This window comes from Salvelinus alpinus, chromosome 7, assembly GCF_045679555.1.
Source record: "Salvelinus alpinus chromosome 7, SLU_Salpinus.1, whole genome shotgun sequence".
In the NCBI taxonomy this organism is placed as follows: domain Eukaryota; kingdom Metazoa; phylum Chordata; class Actinopteri; order Salmoniformes; family Salmonidae; genus Salvelinus; species Salvelinus alpinus.
In genome coordinates this window covers 34813691-34838111 of record NC_092092.1, presented here as the reverse complement: position 1 = coordinate 34838111, position 24421 = coordinate 34813691, and the positions used below count along the sequence as shown (strand labels likewise).

Below are 24421 nucleotides of genomic sequence, written 5' to 3'. Positions count from 1 at the left end.
TGAAATGTATCAGTAATGCAAAAAAATATGTTTCTAGCAAAGCGAGATGTTTTACTCTGCCCAATATCTGTCCATAAAAATAAGCCAAGAAGGAAGGACTTTTTGTATGGAGGTCAATGAGAGTGTGTCGCATTTGGTCAACAAAAAATTGTAATTGCTCATTTCTTACGTGAGGCTTATTTGATTGAATAGATGTTTCGTCATGATTAGGTTGTTAAGAATGCACTGATCTAAGTGGAGGCACGTGGCATTTTGGCAACTTAGAAAAAACATCTTTATACCGGAGTTGTGTCTGTTGTCATAGAGATAGATAGAGGACTCATCATGGATATAACCTGTTTTAGCTTGGACAATGCCACTGAGGGCTTCCACCATTTTAAAGTAGTCAACTGGGTGGGGATGTACTATTTTAAAATGGAGATAGCATGGGCAGTGTCATTGAGGCAGTGTCATTGAGGCAATCACAGAGCTACAATGGCACAGGAGTCCTCTATCTATCTTTATGACCTGTTGTTCACGTATCTGCCCTCTCATTGACTAGAATGGTCCCACCTGATATTGCCTCCTCCCGCCTGCCTTCCATCTTTGAGGACATGTATTTTAATTGTTAGTGGTCACCCAAATATCTTGTCCATATAATAGACCATCTTTGATGAAAGTTCATCTACCTGCCATTGTGTTGAAAGGCAACTTCTGGATTTTCAATTGGTGGCCATGTTGGTTTTCGACAGTTAACGTTGGAGAAACCCATAAGTTGCCTTTCAAAACAATGGCGTGTAGATTGGGGGAGAGAAAATCTGTCCAAAACATTGACTGTATGGTATGACTTTAATTGGACAATTTATGCCATTACTTGATGCTGATCTACCAAGAATCATAATTGAAAGTGTGCCTAGTTAGCTTTTTTTTGAGTAGGCTAATACAACAATACTCCAGCAGTTCAGTTCACATAGTGAAATCACCCCCACTACCTTTCCAAACACAGACAAACACAGAGCCAGTAATTGGACTGTTGCATTTGTTTCCCCATGAAGATTCAAGGTCTCGCCACAAAACGAAAAAAAACACAACATAAAACACATTTAAGAAATTAAATTCCTGAGCATGTTTGTCAACACATTTTGAAGGCAAGGCGAGGGAGTTGGGATATTGTACAAAGTCACTGGCAGTACAATGTTCCCCTGGAGACCCGCGCCTGAGAGTAAAGCAGGCAGCGGACGGCCTCCATAATTCTGAAACGTTCAATTAAATCAGACAGAATCATTACATAAGAGCTGTCAGGAGGTGATACGTATTTGTCAAATGTCATTCTTGGGGGCTCAGAGGGCACACTGAGTGAATTAAAACGCTTGGCTTTAAAGAGCAGGGGAATAATAAAATATCACCCCCACAGCGAATTTCTAAACTATATCATATGCATTCCTTGTTGTCCATTTAGCCAGGCTTGCAGTAGATGGAATCATTCCCCAACAGTACAGATATTTCCCCTTCTTACTTACAGAGACAGCATTAGGATTCTAATATGTGCATTCTTAAGGCCTGTTTGTGCTCACAGTTAGGTTGTGAATAGGCCAATAAGACTACACATCACCATCCATCTGCATTTAAAAACATCTTAAGTGTATTACATGTTCCACTGGCACTGACTAAACTAATCAACTATCTTGGGTCTGATTGATACTGTATGTTTACTCTGGTTTCAGTGTTCTGGCGCCACCAAGTGGATACACCCTACAGAGCACTTTCAAAACACAGAAATCATCCCCACATGATGTATTATAAAATCAAGTCAAATCCAATTGTATTGGTCACATGTTATTGCGGGTGTAGCGAAATGCTTGTGTTCCTAGCTCCAACAGTGCAGTAGTATCTAACAATTCACAACAATACACAAGTCTGAAAGTAAAAGAATGGAATTAATAAAATATATCAATATTAGGACGAGCAACGTTAGATTGGCATTGACTAAAATACAGTAGAATACATTCTATACATATGAAATTAGTAAAACAGTCTGTAAACATTATCAAAGTGACTAGTGTTCCATTATTAAAGGGGCCAGTGATTCCAAGTCTATGTATATAGGGCAGCAGACTCTTAAGGTGCAGGGTTGAGTAACCGGGTGGAAGCCGGCTAGTGATGGCTATTTAACAGTCTGATGGCCTTGAGATAGAAGCTGTTATTCAGTCTCTCGGTCCCAGGTTTGATGAACCTGTACTGACCTCGCCTTCGGGATGATAGAGGGGTGAACAGGCCGTGGCTCAGGTGGTTGATGTCCTTGATGATCTTGTTGGCCTTCCCGTGACATCGGGTGCTGTAGCTGTCCTGGAGGGCAGGCAGTGTGACCCTGGTGATGCGTTGGGCAGACCGCACCACCCTCTGGAGAGCCCTGCGGTTTGGGCGCTGTAGTTGCCGTGCCAGGCGGTGATACAGGATGTTCTCAATTGTGCATCTGTAAAGGTTTGAGGGTCTTAGGGGCCAAGCAAATGTCTTTGTCAGTGATGGGTACGCCGAAGAACTTGAAGCTTTTCACCTTCTCCACTGCTGTCCCGTCGATGTGGATGGGGGAGTGCTCCCTCTGCTGTCTCCTGAAGTCCATGATCATCTCCTTTGTTTAGTTGACGTTGAGGTGATTTTCTTGGCACCACTCCACCAGGGCCCTCACCACCTCCCTGTAGGCTGTCTCGTTATTGTTGGTAATCAGGCCTACTACTGTTGTGTCGTCTGCAAACTTGATGATTGAGTTGGAGGCGTGCGTGGCCATGCAGTCATGGGTGAACAGGGAGTACAGGAGGGGGCTGAGCACGCACCCTTGTGGGGCCCACGTGTTGAGGATCAGCGTAGTGGAGGTGTTGTTTCCTACCTTCACCACTTGGGGGTGGCCCGTCAGGAAGTCCAGGACCCAGTTGCACAGGGCGGGGTTCAGAGCCATGAATATTTGTGCAAAATATAATTTCCAGACAGAATATTAAAGTTATGTCTGTATCCGGTGGATAGTTATCAGAACTGTTTTACAGAAGAAGAAAAAAATGTCCAATCTGGTCTCTGAATACAGACATAATTTAGAATTACTGAAAGATAAGTATTCTAATGGCACTATTTATGTGCTTCAGTTACTTTGTATACCCAAATTTGTGTATCAGGAATGCACTAGGCTATAATTAACATTGCAATAGCGCTTCAGAAAGCATCTCGTCTGAATGGTGGAAGCAGTTAACTGTCAGTTAAACTGTGGTTTGTCTCCCTAAAAGCGCCTCATTTCTTCTGACTGAATGGGAGTACTGTAATCGTCCTAGTCTGGGGCGGGAAAGAAAACCCCAACAACTTGAAGACGAGTCCTATGACGCAATGTCATTCAAGGCAGCCTACAGCAACATTAAACATCTTGCAGGGGAATTTCAGAACAGCTGACTTCATGCTAAAAACAGATATTACAGCGCTACTAACAATACATTTAATTAACAGATTCAAAAATATGACATGGCAATTGTATATTAAGCTTACTCGTGTGTTGCATCAAGGTCCAAATGAAACTGGTACGATGAAATATTCACCTTAATCTCCGCTCCTCATAAATAGCTAAACCCCAACCGGCAGGCAGGTAGCACCTGCAGACGGTGACTATATAAGGCCAGACAGTTCGCCAGCCACAAGTTGGGTTCACAAGTCTGGCTAATCATTAACCTCCACAGCTCTCTGGTACTGTATCTGGTGACGCATTTCACCGACTGACCCACTTGTGAGAATCATGTCTTCATATGACTTTGAGCCTATGCATGCATTGAAAAAAGATCACCCAGTCATGTCTGTGCTGTCTGTGTTCTGTCACAATCCGGATTCCATGGCTTCCAAGCATAATGCATCTTGGACTTAAAACATCTCTGCCCAGTGAATTGAGAGAGAGAGTGATCGTATCATTGCTCTGGGGTTGCGTGTCGTGGCATGGCTGTGGTGACATAAAGCAGGGTGCGTGTCACTGTCACTTCTCTCCTCCCAGCGACATGTCAGGGCTAAGACCCGGATTCTGTTGCTCCTTCCCCCCTCAGTGGTAAGACCCTGGCTGTCTGGAGGAAACATGGTCACCTCTGACCCTTAACATGCTGCGAGAAGACTATTCAACCTTCAGGAGCACCAACTCCTCCGGCGGTAACCTACTTCTGTCACATTCACAGTTCTCTGTTGTATACTGTTCATTCGTGTAATTTCATTTAATGTCTTTTTTTGATGGTGCTGAAACCAGAGAATTGCTATATTGTATTATATGGTAGCTATAGAGACAAGGTAATAGCAGTAAATAAAAAAAAATGTCATTGAGCTAGAGACGGAAGCCAAACCCGAGGCTCTAGTCAACAATTCCCTCCTTTTCGGCACCTCCGTTACACTGTAAGCTACAGGTTATTCTTTATTCAGTCTGCACATGAAGGAAAATAGAAGTGGGGAGAACATACATGGATTCAAAGACCACAACAAAAAGATAAAAGAACCCGAATTTCATTGGGAATTTTATTAGTAATAATAATAATCTGCCAAATATACAGCCATTATTGAATCTCTCTACCTATTATACATTCTCATATAAGTCATTTACAAAAAGTAGTAATTAGTCATCAATTTCGATCCGATCAGATATGAGAGAAAAACAGCAGATACACGTCATCATTTCCCCTGCATATCATGTTACTGTATACGTCAGAACTGAAGAACAGATCAGCCTTCCCCCGGGATGGACAGACAGCAGAACCAACGGGAGGAGGAGATACAACATTCGGACACCACTGATAGTATACTCTACTATACTGGTGCTCCTGAAGGAAGAAGCATGAGACCAGCCAAGGCTCAATGAAACCCAGGACCTGTATTTACAAAGTGTCTCAGAGTAGGAGTGTTGATCTAGGTTCAGGTCCCACATAATCTTATTAATTATGCCAAATGTAGGCAGAACTGATCCTATGTCAGGGCTGCGTTTAGTAGGTTTTGGAACGTTCAATTGAACGGAAACGGTGCTGTACTGAACGACCAGTTCAAACGGGGAGGGGTTGGGTTGTGGAATGCTGTCAGCATGGCCACTGCTCTTTAAATACGTCACTCATTGCTACAAGCCACACCTCACCACACCCACCAAACGGGAGCAAGCGTACCGGCCTTTTTAAAAGCGTACAATAATGTTTTGGGGAAATGTGTTGTTTAGTACAAACCGTTCCGCAACGTAGCAAACGTTCAAGCGAACTGAATACGCCTCCGCACTCATACTCTGAGAATATGGCTGCGTTTAAACAGGCAGCCCAATTCAGATGTTTTTCCACCAACTGGTCTTTTGACTAATCACGTCAGATAATTTTTCAGGACTGATCTGATTGGTTAAAAGACCAATTTGTAAATAAAATTCTGAATTGGGCCAACTGTCTATATGCAGCCTTTGTAAATAAGGGTTCAGAACAATAATTACAACAAGCTGGAAAATAAGTTGTTGATTCACTACCAAATCAATCTGATTACTTAGCTACAGTTTGTTGAAAAAAAATCTGAGAGAAATTGAGTTTGTCCTGTATATACAATAATGATAACTCACTTCTGATTAGCTCAAGTCGAAAGACAAAATCCAGTCTTGCCAAATGCCACACGAGTGTTTCAATACACCAACTTAAACATTTCAGTCAGGTATTATATAAAACAACTGTGGATAAACGAAACAACATTCCCACAATGGGAAAGTCATTGGTTAGTTCACAGCAAAGGGACAGACTTTATACATTAGCGATATTCATTTGTTTTTCAGTGCATTATTTGTTGGTTTTTTTAAGAATAGCAGACTTCAGCAAACACAAAACAAAACCATTTTTGTTAACTTCTTGCCCACTAACTATATGAAGACACCGTTTACCCAGAAAATAGAACCGGTGTGTAAACAAGAGATTTCAATTCATTGTAGAACAAGTCGGAATTTGACCTCACCCAGACGAAACGTAAAGTCCTATCTACCCGTTATGGCTCTAATGTATTACAACTTCCAGAAGAGCTGCAGAGGGTGTCAATAGTAAACAACCATCTTAGAGGTACATCTTAGAGGTACCTTACAGTAACGATTGACATTACTGTACCTCCAGAAACAGACCACTTATAGCACATCTATAAAACACAATGTTATGAAATGTTTAAAAAGCCGAAAGTGCTTATAGATGGGTTATGAGTTACTTAAATGAAGATAGTGTCACTGTAATGGAAATCATTACCACCCGTTGTTTACCTACAATTTGGAAAATTTTACTAACATAAACAATGCCCTGTTGCAAAATGCTGAAGCTGGTCGCTTGCTAAGGAGTTGCTGGAACAATAAAATGAAGACATTTTGAGTAAATGTAAAGCTGCCAGAATGATGAACGTTTTGAAATGAATATATGGAATAGAAAGAAATAAGGCAGTGATATTAACAGTCAAAATATCTTCAAAAGACTGTAAACATCTCTCAAAAAAGGTTGTTCCTCCTTACCATTTAAAATATGTACTAAATCGTCAAGTTCTTCTGACTGATAAGACTATCATCCAAAAATCATTTGTCTTTTGGTATTAGTTTTAAAATCAACCATAAAAATGTAGCACGGTCAGCGCATCTGTGAAAATATCTGCATATCTTCTGTTAAAAGAATACATCAAACATTCTATAGCTATCAGGGTTAAGAAGAAGCAAATGACAACAACATCTCTCTCCACTTAAACGATTGACAATATCTTGATAGAGGTCACACTGCGGAAGCATTGTCGGGGTAGAGACAACACCACGAGGATCTAATCTACCTCCAGGCCTCCAAGTTTAGAACTCTATCCAGACCTTGCTCCCTCTCCAAAAAAATGTAAATGAAGACCAGTACTTTGGCATTCTAATCCTCTGAGCATGAATCGCAAGATAAAACAAAACTCAAAATCTCTCTCTGGTCAGTTTGTTAATTCATTGTCATCACAGCAGCGTATTGCATTTCTTCACAATTGAACAGACCATGACACACAGCGTAGTGGGCAGAGGGAGGACAACCTACGTTACACAGATCGTCTTCAGCTCTCGTTGGAAAGACGCACGTAACAGAAACGGTAGTAGCATCTGTCGACAGACTTGTGCGGGATGTGATGACTTACGAGGAACTCTTTTTGTGCTATGCTGATTTTTGTGTCACTAATCGTTTGGACAAATCACGATTTCACAGGTGCTCGGATCTTTCGAATTTCGGGGAAGGGGACATTTGGCCCATAGGCTTGCCTGAAACTTGCAGAGTGTTTCTGTTTGGGAGGGGGGAGGGTGGGGGGGGACTTCACAAGTCGCGCTAGTATCTCTTAACATCTCCCCCGAGAACTTAACAGAGCATCTGACATAATTAAACAAGACTTTAGTTCTTGTTTTCCGAGATTAATATAATCTTAAAAGTCAATCATGAACAAGTACCACTGCAAGGATACAGGTTAAGAAGAACAGGTAAGGCAATTTGGAAGCAAAACATATAGCCAGATAGAGAACAGCAATGCTAAAAGTACTTACCCTTTACTGAGTATAACTTAAAAATGGATAAATACAAATCATTCTGGGACAATTTAAAAGACAAAAGGATCTGAAATGAAACAAAAAGACACTTTAGGCACATTATATAAAACCTACGACATATCATATGCAAGCCAACAAAACGAGGGATAATCATTTGAGTATTGATTACAGTAGTTTACCTGAGTTAGATACCTGTTAACAGTGGTTAGAAATCATGAAGCACATACGTAGGACAAAGAGTTATGGAGAAATGACTTCATTGATATAGTGCATATAGTGCAGTGAATCACGGGGCAAGGGGATGAGGGACTGGGACTGTAAAACACAGATTAGGTACACTTGACCAATGAGAGACAAACCACTGGAGAGAGAAGGTTATTGGTGGAGGATCTGCTGCAGCACCTCCAGCAAGTGTTTCAGGCCGTAGACGTAGCCTTGGTCCTGGCTCTCGCTGGGGAAGACGTGAGCAAAGTCAATCATCCTCACCTCCACTTCGCTGGCCCTCTGCTCTGGCTGCGGCTCACCCCGACCTCCCTCCCCCACTTCCTCTTCTTCCAGTTGGGCTTTGACACCGTTGCCGTTGGGCTGCTCCGACGACACCAGACCTGGGCACTTCCACGTGCTGTTGTGCGCCTGGGGGTTGGGGTCTGTCGTGGCGTAGCCGCCGGTGGCGGTGACGTTGCCATGGTGACCCCGGGTGCAGCCCTTCTTGTGCATGGCGTACATGGTGGACAGGCTGTAGTCGAGCGGCACGGCAGCGCAGACGTTGTTGTTGTGTTCCAGTACGTCCTCGTTGGGCTCGCAGCAGGCGGCAGACGTGGTCTTCTCTGGGAGGCCCCTGGGGATGTGGCCCTCCGGGTTGGGAGGAGGCAGGCCCTCGTATACAAACAACAAGGAGCTAGCATAGAAGGTTAACTGGATCTGGCCCTCGAACCATCTCAGGATGTTCTGGACCTTGAGGATACTGGCAGTGATGGCGTCTTTTCTCAGACTCGTCCCATTATAGAAGAATTTTGATAAACCTGGGAGAGGAGAGGAACGGGAGAGGTAATTATTGTTGTTGTTGAGGAATACAATATTTTCTGATAAGTAATGACGGCGATGATTTAATCTGTTTAGGAAACCGCGTCGGGCATCGTCTAATTGAGAGCAAGTTTGGCTAGCAACTACAAGTGAAACCCTGTGGAAATAGACAGAAGGGTAGACATGTTGTTTATTTTGTGCCGGGGTTATTATTGTTTCAGGAGCTCACCGTCTTTGACGGTGTCCTTGAGGAGGCCTCGTCCGTAATGTTGGTCATACGAGTCATAGCCGTCAGAGTTCACCTTGTACACCTGGAGGGTTCGAAAGACAGAAAGGAAGAATGACATTTATTTAACTAGGCAAGTCAGTTAAGAACAAATTCAAATTTTACAATAACGGCCTACCCCGGCCAAACCCTCCCCTAAACCGGACAACGCTGGGCCAAATTGTGCCCAGCGTATGGGACTCCCGATCACGGCCGGTTGTGATACAGCCCGGGATCGAACCAGGGTCTGCAGTGACTCCTCTAGCACTGGGATGCAGTGCCTTAGACCGATGCGCCACTCGGGCGGCCAAGAAACAGTTAGACGCAGCACATAGGCCTATTGTTTGTTCTCATATGGAAGCACTAACAAGCCATGCTTAACTTCAAAAAGGAGATGACCCGTCTCCATATAACAAACTCAAAGTGATTACAACCATGGGTGGAATACTCCCTCTGGTGGTGAAATTATTTTTACACACAATTTGCTCAAAACATTTCGAATATGATGCACATATATATGTGACATAATATGATACAGATTTTTCCCGGTGATATTAATAGCAATGTGAGTCGAAATCAGAAGTCTGTGAGGACTCCGAGATAATTCCATTCCCACGCTGAGAGGAGCAAAACTGTTATCTACACCAGAGGGATTCCTCCCTCCATCACTGCAATCCAGAACATCATTATCAGTAATTAGTCTTATCGCTCTGTGGTGATCAGCAGATTTTTCCATGCTCCGTGCCAGAAAGCCTTTGACCCTGGGGCAAACACAGGGCATGTCAGTGGACGACCCTCGCGCTGAAAGGTCTGTGTTCTTACAAAGCCTACACTATGATGAATCTCCTTCACTTACTAGTCTACCTGATTGACTAGTAAGAGGAGCTGTAAGATGGGTGAGAAGACAACCTGGTATGGCAGAGCTGGCCAGTGCAGGTCCTAGGTCATATGGAGGGAAAGATTCCAGAAGTGAAAAATACACCGGTGGTCCTCAACATCCATTTCCCAAAGCAGAGTGTGACAGGCACTAATACGCATTCATTTGCCGATTGACATTTGAGTTAATATTATAGAGTTTGTATTTGAAAAGAGACTAAATTGTAGCACGTTCCCGGTTTACTCCACCGCGTGGGACTAAAGGAGATGAACAGTTATGTTATCATGACCCTCGAGACCTGTGAGGAACACCCAAAGGAGGGGAGGGCATAATGGTGATTGGGGTAAAGGAAAGGTCCTAGTCAACAGATCTGAGATCAGTCAGATAGAAGCTAGCTCCATCCTGTTCTACTGATAGCTAGAGGCTTCCTATTACTGACCTCCCAAGAGGCTGCTGTTCGGTAACCAAAAGACAAACTCAAAATGTCGTCGCGCACAGAAAAAGGGAACAAATGAGTCACTGACAAACACAAAACAGGTGGGGTTTTGAAGGGGTTCTAAAAGGCATCAATGTGGGTGACTACTGGGTGCTGGCCAAGCAACTCCAGTAGGGTCTTAAAAAACACCCACCATGGACGCCCACTGGATTTGCCTGAGAAAAGACAAAATTAAAAAAATTAAAATTAGGATAGGAAGTACCAATGGAAAACTGCCAGGTGAAGGCTTTGTTCGGCTCTCTAAGGTGGAAGAGCTAACGTGAGGTGTAGTTCTCCCAACATCTCCTCTCCAACTGATGCACTGGGCCAGCTGGTCTTAAATACCAGCTGGGCCTGCGCAGGTGAAACACATCCTGACTAACGAGGTGCTAGGTTACACACGCTAAAACGGAGAGAAAAACCCTCGCCTGTAACACTACAAATACTGAACACGGCTTAAATTTTTACAACAATTAGTACTACAGAATTAGTTACACAGGCAAGATAATAGACCAGCAAAGTGGGGCGTTTAACTGATTAGACTATTTGCCATGCATTCAAATACCTTTTTTGTCTGCGTGTACTTTTCAGGTATGTACAGTGCATTCGGAAAGTATTCAGACCACTTTCCTTTTTCCACATTTTGATACGTTACAGCCTTATTCTAAAATTGATTAAATTGTTTTTTTCCCCCTTCATCAATATACACACACAGTAACCAGTGATTAAAGCAAAACGTTATTCATTTTTATTAAGTGAAATATCATATTTACATAAGTACTCAGAACTTTGTTGAAGCACCTTTGGCAGCGATTACAGCCTCAAGTCTTCTTGGGTATTATGCTACAAGCTTGGCATTTAGGGAGTTTCTCCCATTCTTCTCTGCAGATCCTCTCAAGCTCTGTCAGGTTGGATGGGGTCAGGATGGAGTCAGGATGGCACAGCTATGTTCAGGTCTCTCCAGAGATGTACGATCGGGTTCAAGTCCGGGCTCTGGCTGGGCCACTCAAGGACATTCAGAGACTTGTCCCGAAGCAGGAGCAGGCTTTCATCAAGGATCTCTCAGTACTTTGCTCCGTTCATCTTTCCCTCCATCCTGACTAGTCTCCCAGTCCCTGCCGCTGAAAAACATCCCCACAGCAGGATGCTGCCATCACCATGCTTCACCGTAGGGATGGTGCCAGGTTTCCTCCAGACATGACGCTTGGCATTCAGGCCAAAGTAATCAATATTGGTTTCATCAGACTAGAGGATCTTGTTTCTGACAGTCCTTTAGGTGCCTTTTGGAAAACTCCAAGCGGTCATGTGCCTTTTACTGAGGAGTGGGTTACGTCTGGACAGTCCTTTAGGTGCCTTTTGGAAAACTCCAAGCGGTCATGTGCCTTTTACTGAGGAGTGGGTTACGTCTGGACACTACCATAAAGGCCTGATTGGTGGAGTGCTGCAGAGATGGTTGTCCTTCTGGAAGGTTCTCCCATCTCCACAGAGGAACTCTGGAGCTTTGTCAGTGACCATCGGGTTCTTGGTCACCTCCCTGACCAAGGCCCTTCTCTCCTGATTGCTCAGTTTAGCCTGGCAGCCAGCTCTAGGAAGAGTCTTGGTGGTACCAAACTTCTTCCATTTAAGAATGATGGAGGCCACTGTGTTCTTCGGGACCGTCAATGCTGCATAAATGTTTTGGTACCCTTCCCCAGATGTGGGCCTCGACACAATCCTGTCTCGGAGATCTACGGACAATTCCTTCGACATCATGACTTGGTTTTTGCTCTGACATGCAGTCAACTGTGGGACCTTATATAGACAGGTGTGTACCTTTCCAAATCATGTCCAATCAATTACATTTACCACAGCTGGACTCTAATCAAGTTGTAGAAACATCTCAAGGATGATCAATGGAAACAGGATGCACCTGAGCTCAATTTTGAGTCTCATAGCAAAGGGTCTGAATAGTTATGCAAATAAGGTATTTCAGTTCATTTACTTTTAATACATTTGCTAAAATTTCTAAAAACCTTTTTTCATATTGTCATTACAGGATATTGTGTCTAGATCGAGAATATTTGTATTTATTTAATCAATTTTAGAATAAGGCTGTAACGTAACAAAATGTGGAAAAAGTTAAGTGGTCTGAATACTTCCGTATGCAGTGTAAATATGCTGACGTGTAAGGCCATGTTCAGTTCAGTGAATTGGTCAATAAAACTATATAGCACGTGGTAGTATTTTGCAGTCCAGCTGTATTGAAATCTTGCGAATGGCATGACAGTTTAACAAAGTTTGAGGAAAGAGAAGCGTTGAGTTTTCCATATACCAAGGCAACACTGAAAGCTGCTCTATACATCTGCTAACCATGTGTATGTGACAAATAAAATTTGATTTGATTTGATTTATACTTAATCCATGATGTCAATGTAAAAGCATAACAATCCTGCTGTTGAGGGGGCCAATCAACTAGATTACTATAGGCTGGATTTGGTCCTTGGGGTAGAGATGACGACTCTCCTGTAAGTCATTATGGAATGGAAGAATAGTGGTATGTTGGTTTTAGCCCTGTGTGATTGATTGGTCAGTGACGACCAACCCTGTGTTCAAACAGAGAGACTTCAGAATGGACCCGGATGAGAAATGTAACTCTTCACATAAACATTAACCTAAACATGTGTGAGGTGTGAAGCCAGTCAGACAGTAACTGGGAAGTAGGGCATTGGAACAGGTGATGTTGGACTAATGAGATGCATCCACAGTGCATTCGGACGGTATTCAGACCGCTTCACGTTTTCCATATTTTGTTACATTACAGCCTTATTCTAAAATGTATTAAATGAAACATTTTCCTCATCAATCTACACACAATACCCCATAATGACAAAGCGAACAGGTTTAGAAATTTTTGCAAATGTATTAAAAATAAACAGAAATACCTTATTTACATAAGTATTCAGACCCTTTACTGTGAGACTCGAAATTGAGCTCAGCTGTATCCTGTTTCCAATGATGATCCTTGAGATTTCAACAACTTGGAGTCCACCTGTGGTAAATTAAATTGATTGGACATGATTTGGAAAAGCACCCACCTGTCTATATAAGGTCCAACAGTTGACAGTGCATGTCAGAGCAAAAACCAAACCATGAGGTCAAAGGAATTTCCATGCTGTGAGGATGTTTTTCAGCGGCAGGGACAGGGAGACTAGTCAGGATGGAGGGAAAGATGAACGGAGCAAAGTACAGAGAGATCCTTGATGAAAACCTGCTCCAGAGCACTCAGGACCTGTGTGCTTAGGGACAACGACCCTAAGCACACAGCCAAGAAAACGCAGGAGTGACTTCGGGATAAGTCTCTGAATGTCCTAGTGGACCAGCCAGAGCCCGGGCTTGAATACGATCGAACATCTCTGGAGAGACCTGAAAAAAAAGCTGTGCAGAGATGCTCACCATCCAACCTGACAGAGCTTGAGAGGATCTGCAGAGAAGAACGGGAGAAACTCCCCAAATACAGGTGTGCCAAGCTTTTAGCGTCATACCCAAGAAGACTCGAGGCTGTAATCGCTGCCAAAGGTACATCAAAGTACTGACTAAAGGGTCTGAATACTTATGTAAATGTGGTATCCGTTTTTTTTTGTGTGCAAACATTTCTAAAAACCTGTTTTTGCGTACATTGATGACGGAAAATAAGTCTCTAACGTAACAAAATGTGGAAAAAGTCAAGGGGCCTGAATACTTTCTGAAGTTATCCTATCAGTCTCTTTTTTTATTTACTTTAAAAAATATATATATTTGTTACGTTTTCATCAGGTTATTACAAGTCATGGTTTACAATTTCAGATTACTTCATACAGTTAGTTACCTCAAATTATTGGCAACCTTGATTTAGATGAGCAAAAAATACTAAAATAAATACAAATATTGAGCTATATTGTATGCTAAAACAATGGGGAAATGATATTATTTTAGACTATGCCTTGCAGAGGCATAAATATCATACCCTCCCTCCAAAAAAAAAGCTAGCCTCCCGTTATTGTTAATGGTTAGCATGTCTTGGGGTATGATGTTTGTGCCTCTCCATTTCTCACTAATCATTATTCACGATTCATTGAAGATTATCAGCAATCATGGTAGCATCCACCTCAATGTATAAGTGTTCAGAAACATATCATATTCGTATTTAGAATAAAAGTTACTCCAAAATGACAAGTAAAATATTACTTGTTAAACAAAATCTCTTTATCCGTGCAATTGTATAAGTATTCAGAGACTTGTCCCAAATCCACCCCTGCATTGTCGTGGCTGTGTGCTTAGGGTTGTTGTCCTGTTGGAAGGTGAACCTTCACCCCATTTTGAGGTCCTGAGCGCTCTGGAGCAGGTTTTCATCAAGGATCTCTCTGTACTTTGCTCTGTTCATCTTTCCCTCCATCCTGACTAGTCTCCAAGTCCCTGCCGCTGAAAAACATCCCCACCTCATGATGCTGCCACCACCACCATGCTTCACCGTAGGGATGGTGCCAGGTTTCCTCCAGACGTGATGCTTCAAGCCAAAGAAATCAATATTGGTTTCATCAGACTAGAGAATCTTGTTTCTCATGGTCTGAGAATCCTTTAGGTGCCTTTTGGCAAACTCCAAGCGGGCTGTCGTGTGCCTTTTATTGAGGTCGGTCAGAACCAGGGCAAAGAAACCCCACTCAAAAGGTACATGGACAAGTATGGTAGCAGATTCTCAGCAGGACCAAGCCAGCCATACAGAATGGAGGCAAATCAGATATTTAAAAATAAATAATAACAAAAGCAGCATCAACAGTCAAGCAAGCAATTTACAAGTCGAAAGGGGAGGTCTGGCCTCTGGAGAAGGAATGATATACATCATTTTGGAATGAAATACACTTTGAAAGGGAAAACGTATGTAACATACTTTTTCTAGTTTTACAAAGTGAACCAAATCCTGCAGCCATCAATTGTGCGATGATGGGTGAACGTTTTCCCACTCAAGGTCTATGCGTCTCTTGGATAGGACACTAGCAAAAGCGATTGCATCCTGCATTGCCCGGGCACCGTTAAACCAGTAGGTGGTAGACCAAAAAGGGCGAGCAGAGGGCACACTTCTACATTGACTCTAAACATAAGGCACTGTTGCAAAAACACTTGACCTAAACACAACAATCTTTGAATCGTCCTTCTAGCTCTGGTTCGGCTGCCCAGGCAGGTTTATCAACACCTGGTAAAAGCCCTTGGAGGGATTATTGACATTGCGTTCCTGTGATTACAATGTTAACGGAAAACAACTAGTCTGATTACGGAGATGAGGTCATCGGGTATTGATTCTACTTGTTCAATACTAGTGAGTGTACAAAACAACAGTGTACAAAACAGTAGGAAGACCTTCCTAATATTGAGTTGCACTCCCCTTTGGCCCTCAGAACAGCCTCAATTTGTCGGGGGATGGACTCTACCGGGTGTTTAAATGTTCCACAGGGATGCTGGCCCATGTCGACTCCAATGCTTCCGACACTTGTGTCAAGTTGACTGGATGTCCTTTGGGCGGTGGGCCATTCTTGATAGACATGGGGAAACGGTTGAGTGTGAAAAAGCCAGCAGCGCTGCAGTTCGCCTGGCACCTACTACCATACCCCGTTCAAATGCACTTAAATCGTTCGTCTTGCCCATTCACCCTCTGAATGGCACACAAACACAATCCATGTCTCCATTGTGTCAAGGCTTAAAAGTCCTCCTTTAACCAGTCTCCCCCCCTTCATCTACACAAGTGGATTTAACAGATGACATCAATAGGGGATCATAGCTGTCACCTGGATTCACTTAGTCAGTTCCTAAGGTTCAGTACACTCAGCGTATTGAGTTGAGGTCTGGCAAAAGTTTCTTCCTTGAACTTGATTTTTTTGACCATGACAACCTTGACATAAAAGATAAACTATTAATATAATGAAGACAGTGAATATCAATAGTGCTCTAAATCTACCCTTCATATTGAAATAACCTCATATCCTGCCCTTCTCTCTGCCTTTACTTTCTCAAAATGGTTACTAATGCCAAGTAACCACATACGATGAGCAATTTAGTCATTTCAATAACTTCCTTTCAATAAAACTTTGAACCCACCTGTCGCTGACTTTTCCTAAATATCTGTATTGTACAGTCTAGCAGTACTTTGAGATCCAACAGAATAAAAATGACAAACTTTCTGAGCATTTCTACCTCAAAGCGCCATGATGATCAAGTTGACCATATCAATGCATTTGGAAAGTATTACGACTTCTTGACTTTTTCCACATTTTGCTACGTTACAGCCTTATTCTAAAATGGATTAAATTGTTTTTCCCCCTCAAACTGTGGGAGCTTATTTTGATACTGTAGGTGTGTGTCTTTCCAAATCATGTCCAATCAATTGAATGTACACAGGTGGACTCCAAATCAATTTCGAGTCATAGCAAAGGGTCTGAATAGGTAGGTAAATAAGGTAAGATTTTTTAATTTTCTATAAATTCGCAAAAATGTCGCAAAACTGTTTTCGCTTTGTCATTATGGGGTATTGTGATGTCATTATGGGGTATTGTGATGTCATTATGGGGTATTGTATGTAGATTAATGAGATTTTTTATTTAATCCATTTTAGAATAAGGCTGTAACGTAACAAAATGTGGAAAAAGAGAAGGGGTCTGAATACTTTCCGAATGCATTGTAAGCCTATTTAACACTACCAATAGCCACCAATGCCTAATTTAACTAATAATAATCTATTTAATATACAGTTGAAGTCGGAAGTTTACATACACCTTAGCCAAATACATTTCAACTCAGTTTTTCACAATTCCTGACATTTAATCCTAGTAAAAATTCCGTGTCTTAGGTCAGTTAGGATCACCACTTTATTTTAAGAATGTGAAATGTCAGAATAATAGTAGAGAGTGATTTATTTCAGCTTTTATTTATTTCATCACATTCCCAGTGGGTCAGAAGTTTACATACACTCAATTAGTATTTGGTAGCATTGCCTTTAAATTGTTTAACTTGGGTCAAACGTTTCAGGTAGACTCCCACAAGCTTCCCAAAATAAGTTGGGTGAATTTTGACCCATTCCTCCTGACAGTGCTGGTGTAGCTGAGTCAGGTTTGTAGACCTCCTTGCTCGCACACGCTTTTTTAGTTCTGCCCACAAATTCTCTTTAGGATTGAGGTCAGGGCTTTGTGATGGCCACTCCAATACCTTGACTTTGTTGTCCTTAAACCATTTTGCCACAACTTTGGAATTATGCTTGGGGTCATTGTCCATTTGTGACCAAGCTTTAACTTGCTGACTGATGTCTTGAGATGTTGCTTCAATATATCCAAATAATTTTCTTTCCTCTTAATGCCATCTATTTTGTGAAGTGCACCAGTCTCTCCTGCAGTAAAGCACCCCCACAACATGATTCTGCCACCCCCATGCTTCACGGTTGGGATGGTGTTCTTTGACTTGCAAGCCTCCCCCTTTCTCCTCCAAACATAACTATGGTCATTCTGGCCAAACAGTTCTATTTTTGTTTCATCAGACCAGAGGACATTTCTCCAAAAAGTACAATCTTTGTACCAACGTGCAGTTGCAAACCATAGTCTGGCTTTTTTATGGCGGTTTTGGAGTTGTGGCTTCTTCCTTGCTGAGCGGCATTTCAGGTTATGTCGACATAGGACTGTTTTACTGTGGATATAGATACTTTTGTACCTGTTTCCTCCAGCATCTTCACAAGGTCCTTTGCTGTTGTTCAGGGATTGATTTGCACTTTTTTCACCAAAGTACGTTCATCTCTAGGAGACAGAACATGTCTCCTTCCTGAGCGGTATGACGACTGCGTGGTCCCATGGTATTTAAACTTGAGTACTATTGTTTGTACAGATGAACGTGGTACCTTCAGGCATTTGGAAATTGCTCCCAAGGATGAACCAGAATTGTGGAGGTCTACAAATTTTTTTCTGAGGTCTTGGCTGATTTCTTTTGATTTTCCCATGATGTCAAGCAAAGAGGCACAGAGTTTGAATGTAGGCCTTGAAATACATCCACAGGTACACCTTCAATTGACTCAAATTATGTCAATTAGCCTATCAGAAGCCATGACATCATTTTCTGGAATTTCCCAAGTTGTTTAAAGGCACAGTCAACTTAGTGTATGTAAACTTCTGACCCACTGGAATTGTGATACAGTGAATTATAAGTGAATTATAAGTGAAATAACCGGTCTGTAAACAATTGTTGGAAAACATTACTTGTGTCATGCACAAAGTAGATGTCCTAACCGACTTGCCAAAACTATAGTTTAACAAGAAATTTGTGGAGTGATTGAAAAATGAGTTAATGACTAAGTGTATGTAAACTTCCGACTTCAACTGTACACCATCACAAAGAAACCCATTATAATTTTGTTTAGGTGGGTCTTAAGTGGGCTCCCGAGTGGCACAGCGGTCTAAGGCACTACATCTCAGTGCTAGTGGTGTCACTACTGACACCTTGGTTCGAATCCAGGCTGTATCACAACCGGTCGTGATTGGGAGTACCATAGGGCGACGCACAATTGGCCCAGTGTCGTCCGGGTTTGGCCAGTGTAGGCCATCATTGTAAATAAGAATTTGTTCTTAATTTACTTGCCTAGTCAAATAACGATTAAATAAAAATAAAAAATGTATTAAGAATCATTATGATGTTAAGAAAATGTATTTCAAAAGAACAGAATAGCATATTTTTAGTATAATTATGTTCTCTTATTACGTCTGTAGACTAGGCTATATTGCTATGCCGTGCCAATGAAATCAACTAGTTTATTTAGCAGCCAAGACACGTTTAAATTCCCCTGTCCTTATGACAATCAACACATATATTTTACAATTAGAATATAATAGAAAAAAATTTATCTTTTCCCCAGACAAGCTATTGCTGAGTGTCGCTAGTATTCACATGTTGAAAACATGTAAACATGGTGATTCTACAAAAAAGTGATATTCTGAAACAGAGCCCAACCCCTTATTTTTTTGTGGTTTGGCAAATGTACACTACCAATCAAAAGTGGGCTAATTGATCATTAGAAAACCCTGTAAGAAAACCCTGAGCCTGTAATCGAACCCACAAATTCTGATGCTCCAGATACTCAACTAGTCTAAAGGCTAGTTTTATTGCTTCTTTAAATCAGAACAACAGTTTTCAGCTACGCTAAAATAATTGCAAAAGGGTTTTCTAATGATCAATTAGCCTTTTAAAATGACAAACTTAGATTAGCTAACACAACATGCCATTGGAACACAGGAGTGATGATTTCTGATAATGGGCCTCTGTACACCTATGTCGATATTCCATTAAAAATCAGCCGTTTCCAGCTACAATAGTCATGTACAACATTAACAATGTCTACACTGTATTTCTTTTTTATTTATTTATTTTTTATTTTTTTTATTTTTTTTTATCCCCTTTTCTCCCCAATTTTCGTGGTGTCCAATCGCTAGTAATTACTATCTTGTCTCATCGCTACAACTCCCGTACGGGCTCGGGAGAGACGAAGGTCGAAAGCCATGCGTCCTCCGAAGCACAACCCAACCTAGCCGTACTGCTTCTTAACACAGCGCGCATCCAACCCGGAAGCCAGCCGCACCAATGTGTCGGAGGAAACACCGTGCACCCGCCCCCCTCGGCTAGCGCGCACTGCGCCCGGCCCGCCACAGGAGTCGCTGGAGCGCGATGAGACAAGGATATCCCTACCGGCCAAACCCTCCCTAACCCGGACGACGCTAAGCCAATTGTGCGTCGCCCCACGGACCTCCCGGTCGCGGCCGGCTGCGACAGAGCCTGGGCGCGAACCCAGAGACTCTGGTGGCGTAGCTAGCACTGCGATGCAGTGCTCTAGACCACTGCGCCACCCGGGAGGCCTACACTGTATTTCTGATCAATTTCATGTTATTTAAAATGGACAACAAAAATGTGCTTTTCTTTCCAAAACAAGTACATTTCTTGTGACCCCAAACTTTTGAACGGTAGTGTAGGTGTTAGAAAATTTAGTATCTGCTCTTTCCGGTGGTATATAGGAATCAAAACTCTTGGACTGCATGTGGCTCTGTAGGAGGATTGGAAAAATCTATTTTTCTGGAGAGAAAAATATTTTTAAGCATGCGCTCCTTCACAAACTGTGCAGTTCATCAGTCAACTTCAGAACGGAATAGGCATTTACTGCAATTTCAGGTACAAACTCAATAAAACATGGAATACATTTCAGCTGTTTCAAAAACATTGCTCTGTTATTAAGATCTTTTACTGTACGAGTACTTCGCTTGGAGAGACAATCATGTTTACATCGGAGAGGGGTTACTCTTGGCCGAGTCTCACCCGCAACCTCCACAGGTGGCACAGAGGACGGGACAATTTCTCAGCTTTACACTTCAGTAATAAGTAGTCGCAAGTATTTTCTTCGATGCCGCTCAATAACTGCAGCGTAAAAACGGCCTAAGGTACTGCCTCCAAGGTCTCATATAGCCCCTCTCATTAACATGAATGGCAGTAGCAGTTAAGAGAGGCCTTTTCAACCCAATGGGAGGGGCTCATAGTGAGGCTGAATAGGGAGACTCACCCTCATTCCGAGGACCAGGAAGCCAATCTCCTCCATTAGCGGGTACTTCTTGATCTGCTGGTCCCGCTTCTCGTAGGAGGCGTAGGGGTCGTAGCTCTTCTGGCCTATCTTCACGTCCATAATACAGGGCTTCTGAAAGCGCCGAGTCACGTCCTCAAGTTTCAGGTACAGCTCTGTGATGTCATCAGAGGGCGGCGCAGAAATAAGGCGTGGGGGAGAGAGACATTTTGAAATAAATCAACACATTTGGCCACTAGAATGATAGACGAGGCTTTGTTTCACCACTACAGTGTCATGTTTCTAGTAGCAAAGCAGAACACTGTCATGATTGTTTACATTTAACAGCTGGAGAGCTCCGCTGTGAAACCATCAGAATGACAGAAGTCTTTTTTGAAAGAAGTGCTGACCTAGGATCAGTTTAGCCCTTTAGATCGTAATGACTAACATTTTATGGGCAGGGAGGACCTGTTTCTAGATTAACACTTCTCCTCTGAGTTTATTTGGGAATACAGGCCCTGGTACATGTTGAAATAATATCCCAGGTAGGTTTAAGGATTTTTCTATGTGCTGGTGTTTACCGTTAGGAGATTCAGGAGAGGACCAGGTGCCAAAGTATTTGGGGAGGTGATGCTGAAGGACCAACAGACACGGATCACAGCAGTCCTCGGCGTAGACCTGTCAGAAGCAAAGGACGGTTAGGACATACTTCATACTGGTTGAAGAATCATATCAGCTCCGTTGAGGGAACTATTCACCATCTCTATGTGGGAATGTCTGTCTTTATTGATTGGGATGTTGTTTTACCAACATGTCGCATGGAGAACAAATATTAAGAGTCTTGCGATAGTACAAAAACAAACATTATTTTCCTTCCCTTTCATCGTTCACTACAGTGAAATGATGGTGGTGAAAGTAGCCAAGTTTGTAATAGGTGATTCCTCTATAAGAGAGTATATCCAAAGCAACCATTTCATCCTGTGTACATTTAGTCCACTTCAACAATAGTAGAGTAAGCGGTGCCAGTGGGAAATCTCTGATAATGCTTTGGTTAAATGTTGTTGCAGTGGACATGCTGAGGCAAACACCTTTCTTAAGCCCTTAAATAAACAGATAGCCCTCTGGTTTATACGTGGGGAGTGTGCTGACCTTGCCCATTGATTGAGCTAGTAGAGATGTTGTGGACTACATTACTGTGCCCAGTATTGCCATAACAAAGGCCCCCAGAGCCACTGTAAAGGGGACAGGCGGCTAGGCTTCCTTAAGAACTATTCTGGGCGATTGAACGATAGAACGGTTTAGGAGTAATCGCTCACTTTTTGTTAACTCTTTTAAATCTGCACGTCAACTTGAACATAAACTTTGTTCAAACTGACATGGGAGAATTGCTCCCTAGTAAAAAAAAAAAATTGAAAGTGATGCAGAACAGCAATTTCATAGAGCGCACACTGTACAGTGAAAATGATTGTACCTTCAGACAATAACATACATATCTTTTTGTTTTTTGCATCAAAAGGTGGATGGTTACCATGCTGTAGAACTGCATCTCTCTAGGACCTCGGGGAGGGGGCTGTAGCTGTTTGAGTACTGTGCCATCAGGATGTTGCAATATGCCTGTTGGGAAAGAAAAGGTGTGGGCCATTCTGACACTTAGCAAAGATCTAGTACTGGTTGCAGCATAAAGGTCAAAGTCAGAATATCTCAAAAAGACATCCTTCCAGCTCAATAATCGATGATCAGACATGACTGGATTGGAGGATGTGACCGAGAGCGCCCTGGCGTTCCCAATTGTGCAACCATTTTACAACTGCAGCTTCTTCAAGAGAGAAAGAATGGAGGCCTTTCTAAAGTATTCAGACTGGGCCAAACAGCTTGCCAGTCATACCCAGCTGAGAAGTGCAAAGGTTAACTTGTATTTAACGTGAAGTCATAAAAAACACCCGGGCACCAGTATCATATATAGTAAGACACTTTACACGCACTCTGAGTCTTGGCTCCGATATTAGATAGAATGGAGTGGGGAAAGAATGGACCGCAATCCACTCAACTAAATGTTACTGCCTCAGGCACAGATTGAACCTTACAACTAAAATCAGTTGAAATAGTGAAATTGAAAGCTGAGAAGCACCGGCATGTTTCTGTACGTTACGTCATATACAGTAGGCTATGCTGATTAGAATATGCACCGGTTGGTTGTGGGATTGGGGATTACAGCTAGCGATACTGTCTATGACAAAGAATTTACCCCAGCCTGGCCTTCCCACTGGTAGGAAATGAACACTCCAAGCGTCAGCGTTTAATCAACTCAGAGGTTAAACGTGTGTCAAGAGTCTTGACCTAAATACGAGTCCGACACCCAAGCCCTGGCTGAGGGTAGGATTCAACTGAAAGGCTCTTAGCAGAGAGACAACGAGGATTACATCCTACTGACACTGGCGCTCTGTCACTGTCTCCAAGGACAGAAATAATACATTGGCCCATTCAGCTAAGGGAGTGTTACTTCAAACATTGGATTTGTAAGCCTAATTCATGATTTAGGCTATAGCCACTGGTAAGTTGCTTGGTGAGTTTGTAGGTTACAACTAAGTGGATGATCAAGCGTGATAGTGGTGATAGAAGCCAAACTGGGTTTCAGTTGCTTGATAACAATAGGAGAGCAGATACTACAGGCTTCAACTAAAGTACACAAAAGGCTACAAGCAGGTGCTCTATTCTGTTATTGACTGCCATTATGAAACCTATCACCCATGGCTTGTTTGCTCCATAGCGTTGTCCTGGTGATAAAGAATCCTGGGGGTGAAAGTTTAGCCAACTTCTGTCAGCTTTTCTGAGGTATTGTCATTGAACAAAAAGGGAGCTATTCTACCATGCAGACCAAGATTGCACAATTAAATGTAACTCAGTAGTGGATAAACAACATGCACCGTGGCGGCGAAAGGAGAACATATTTGATAAGTCCAGTCACTGACCTACTTTATCAACGCCATACTTATGACCGGCCACCTGATGGGAGAGTGGCACACATCCGTTCAGGTGCGCCGCCTGCGATCCTCCCTGAGCGGTCTTCTCTTTCACTGAGCCGGAGAGGCAAGTTCCCAGGTTCAGCATGGGACTATTGATTTCCAGTCTTCCCAAAGCTAAAGATGAGTCCACTATCTGACGTTGAGTTGACATTAGCAATTCAATGGTTTTCAAAAAATAAAATAAAAATAGTCAATCTATAATTCACATGTTGATATTATGTAATCAGAGCGACCCCAGCACGATTTCGAACACCGAGGGATGTCTTCATCGAATTCGTCAAATGGGCTCGCGTTAATAAGCACCAAGTCTAACCTATTATTTACAATGTAGCGAGGCTCCAAAAGCACTGCTACAATGATTTTCATATCTTCGTCGGCAACATTAATACACTCTGGCCACATCCCACTTCCTCACAAGGGAGACGTACACACTCCTCTCACAAAAAAATGTTCTGATGACACAAGACCGATATCCGCATGCAATCTCGAAAAATGTTTGTCTCTTCGAAACTACCTCGAGCGCGACCGTATCTTTGGCTATTTGGGATACATACACAAACAAGCCCCGTTGTTGTCTGCTTACATTTACACGTCCCACAATGCTAAAATACAGGCTGCTAGCGGTGACATCACATCTGACACACAGGC

At 42.5% G+C, this 24421-nt stretch overlaps 1 protein-coding gene across 1 annotated transcript; it reads right to left on the bottom strand.

Moving 5' to 3' along the window:
• Positions 1–7515: 7515 nt before the first annotated feature.
• Positions 7516–24095, bottom strand: ipmkb (inositol polyphosphate multikinase b). Its single transcript, XM_071410009.1, has 6 exons — positions 23720–24095; positions 22279–22364; positions 21332–21428; positions 20754–20926; positions 8781–8862; positions 7516–8550 (listed from the first exon to the last, which is right to left on the bottom strand). Exons 1-6 carry the CDS (start codon positions 23922–23924, stop codon positions 7904–7906), a joined length of 1290 nt encoding a protein of 429 aa, XP_071266110.1. The 5' UTR covers positions 23925–24095; the 3' UTR covers positions 7516–7903.
• Between the last annotated feature and the right edge of the window lie 326 nt (positions 24096–24421).

What these genes read in the sequence shown, in the direction of transcription:
- ipmkb (XM_071410009.1), bottom strand. Translation starts at nt 23,924, where the DNA reads ATGTCAACTCAACGTCAGATAGTGGACTCATCTTTAGCTTTGGGAAGA. An exon ending in GTATGGCGTTGATAAAGTAG is followed by an intron (nt 22,365 to 23,719) that starts GTCAGTGACTGG and finishes CTTTCCCAACAG; the next exon opens with GCATATTGCAACATCCTGAT. An exon ending in CAAGGACACCGTCAAAGACG is followed by an intron (nt 8,551 to 8,780) that starts GTGAGCTCCTGA and finishes CTCCTCTCCCAG; the next exon opens with GTTTATCAAAATTCTTCTAT.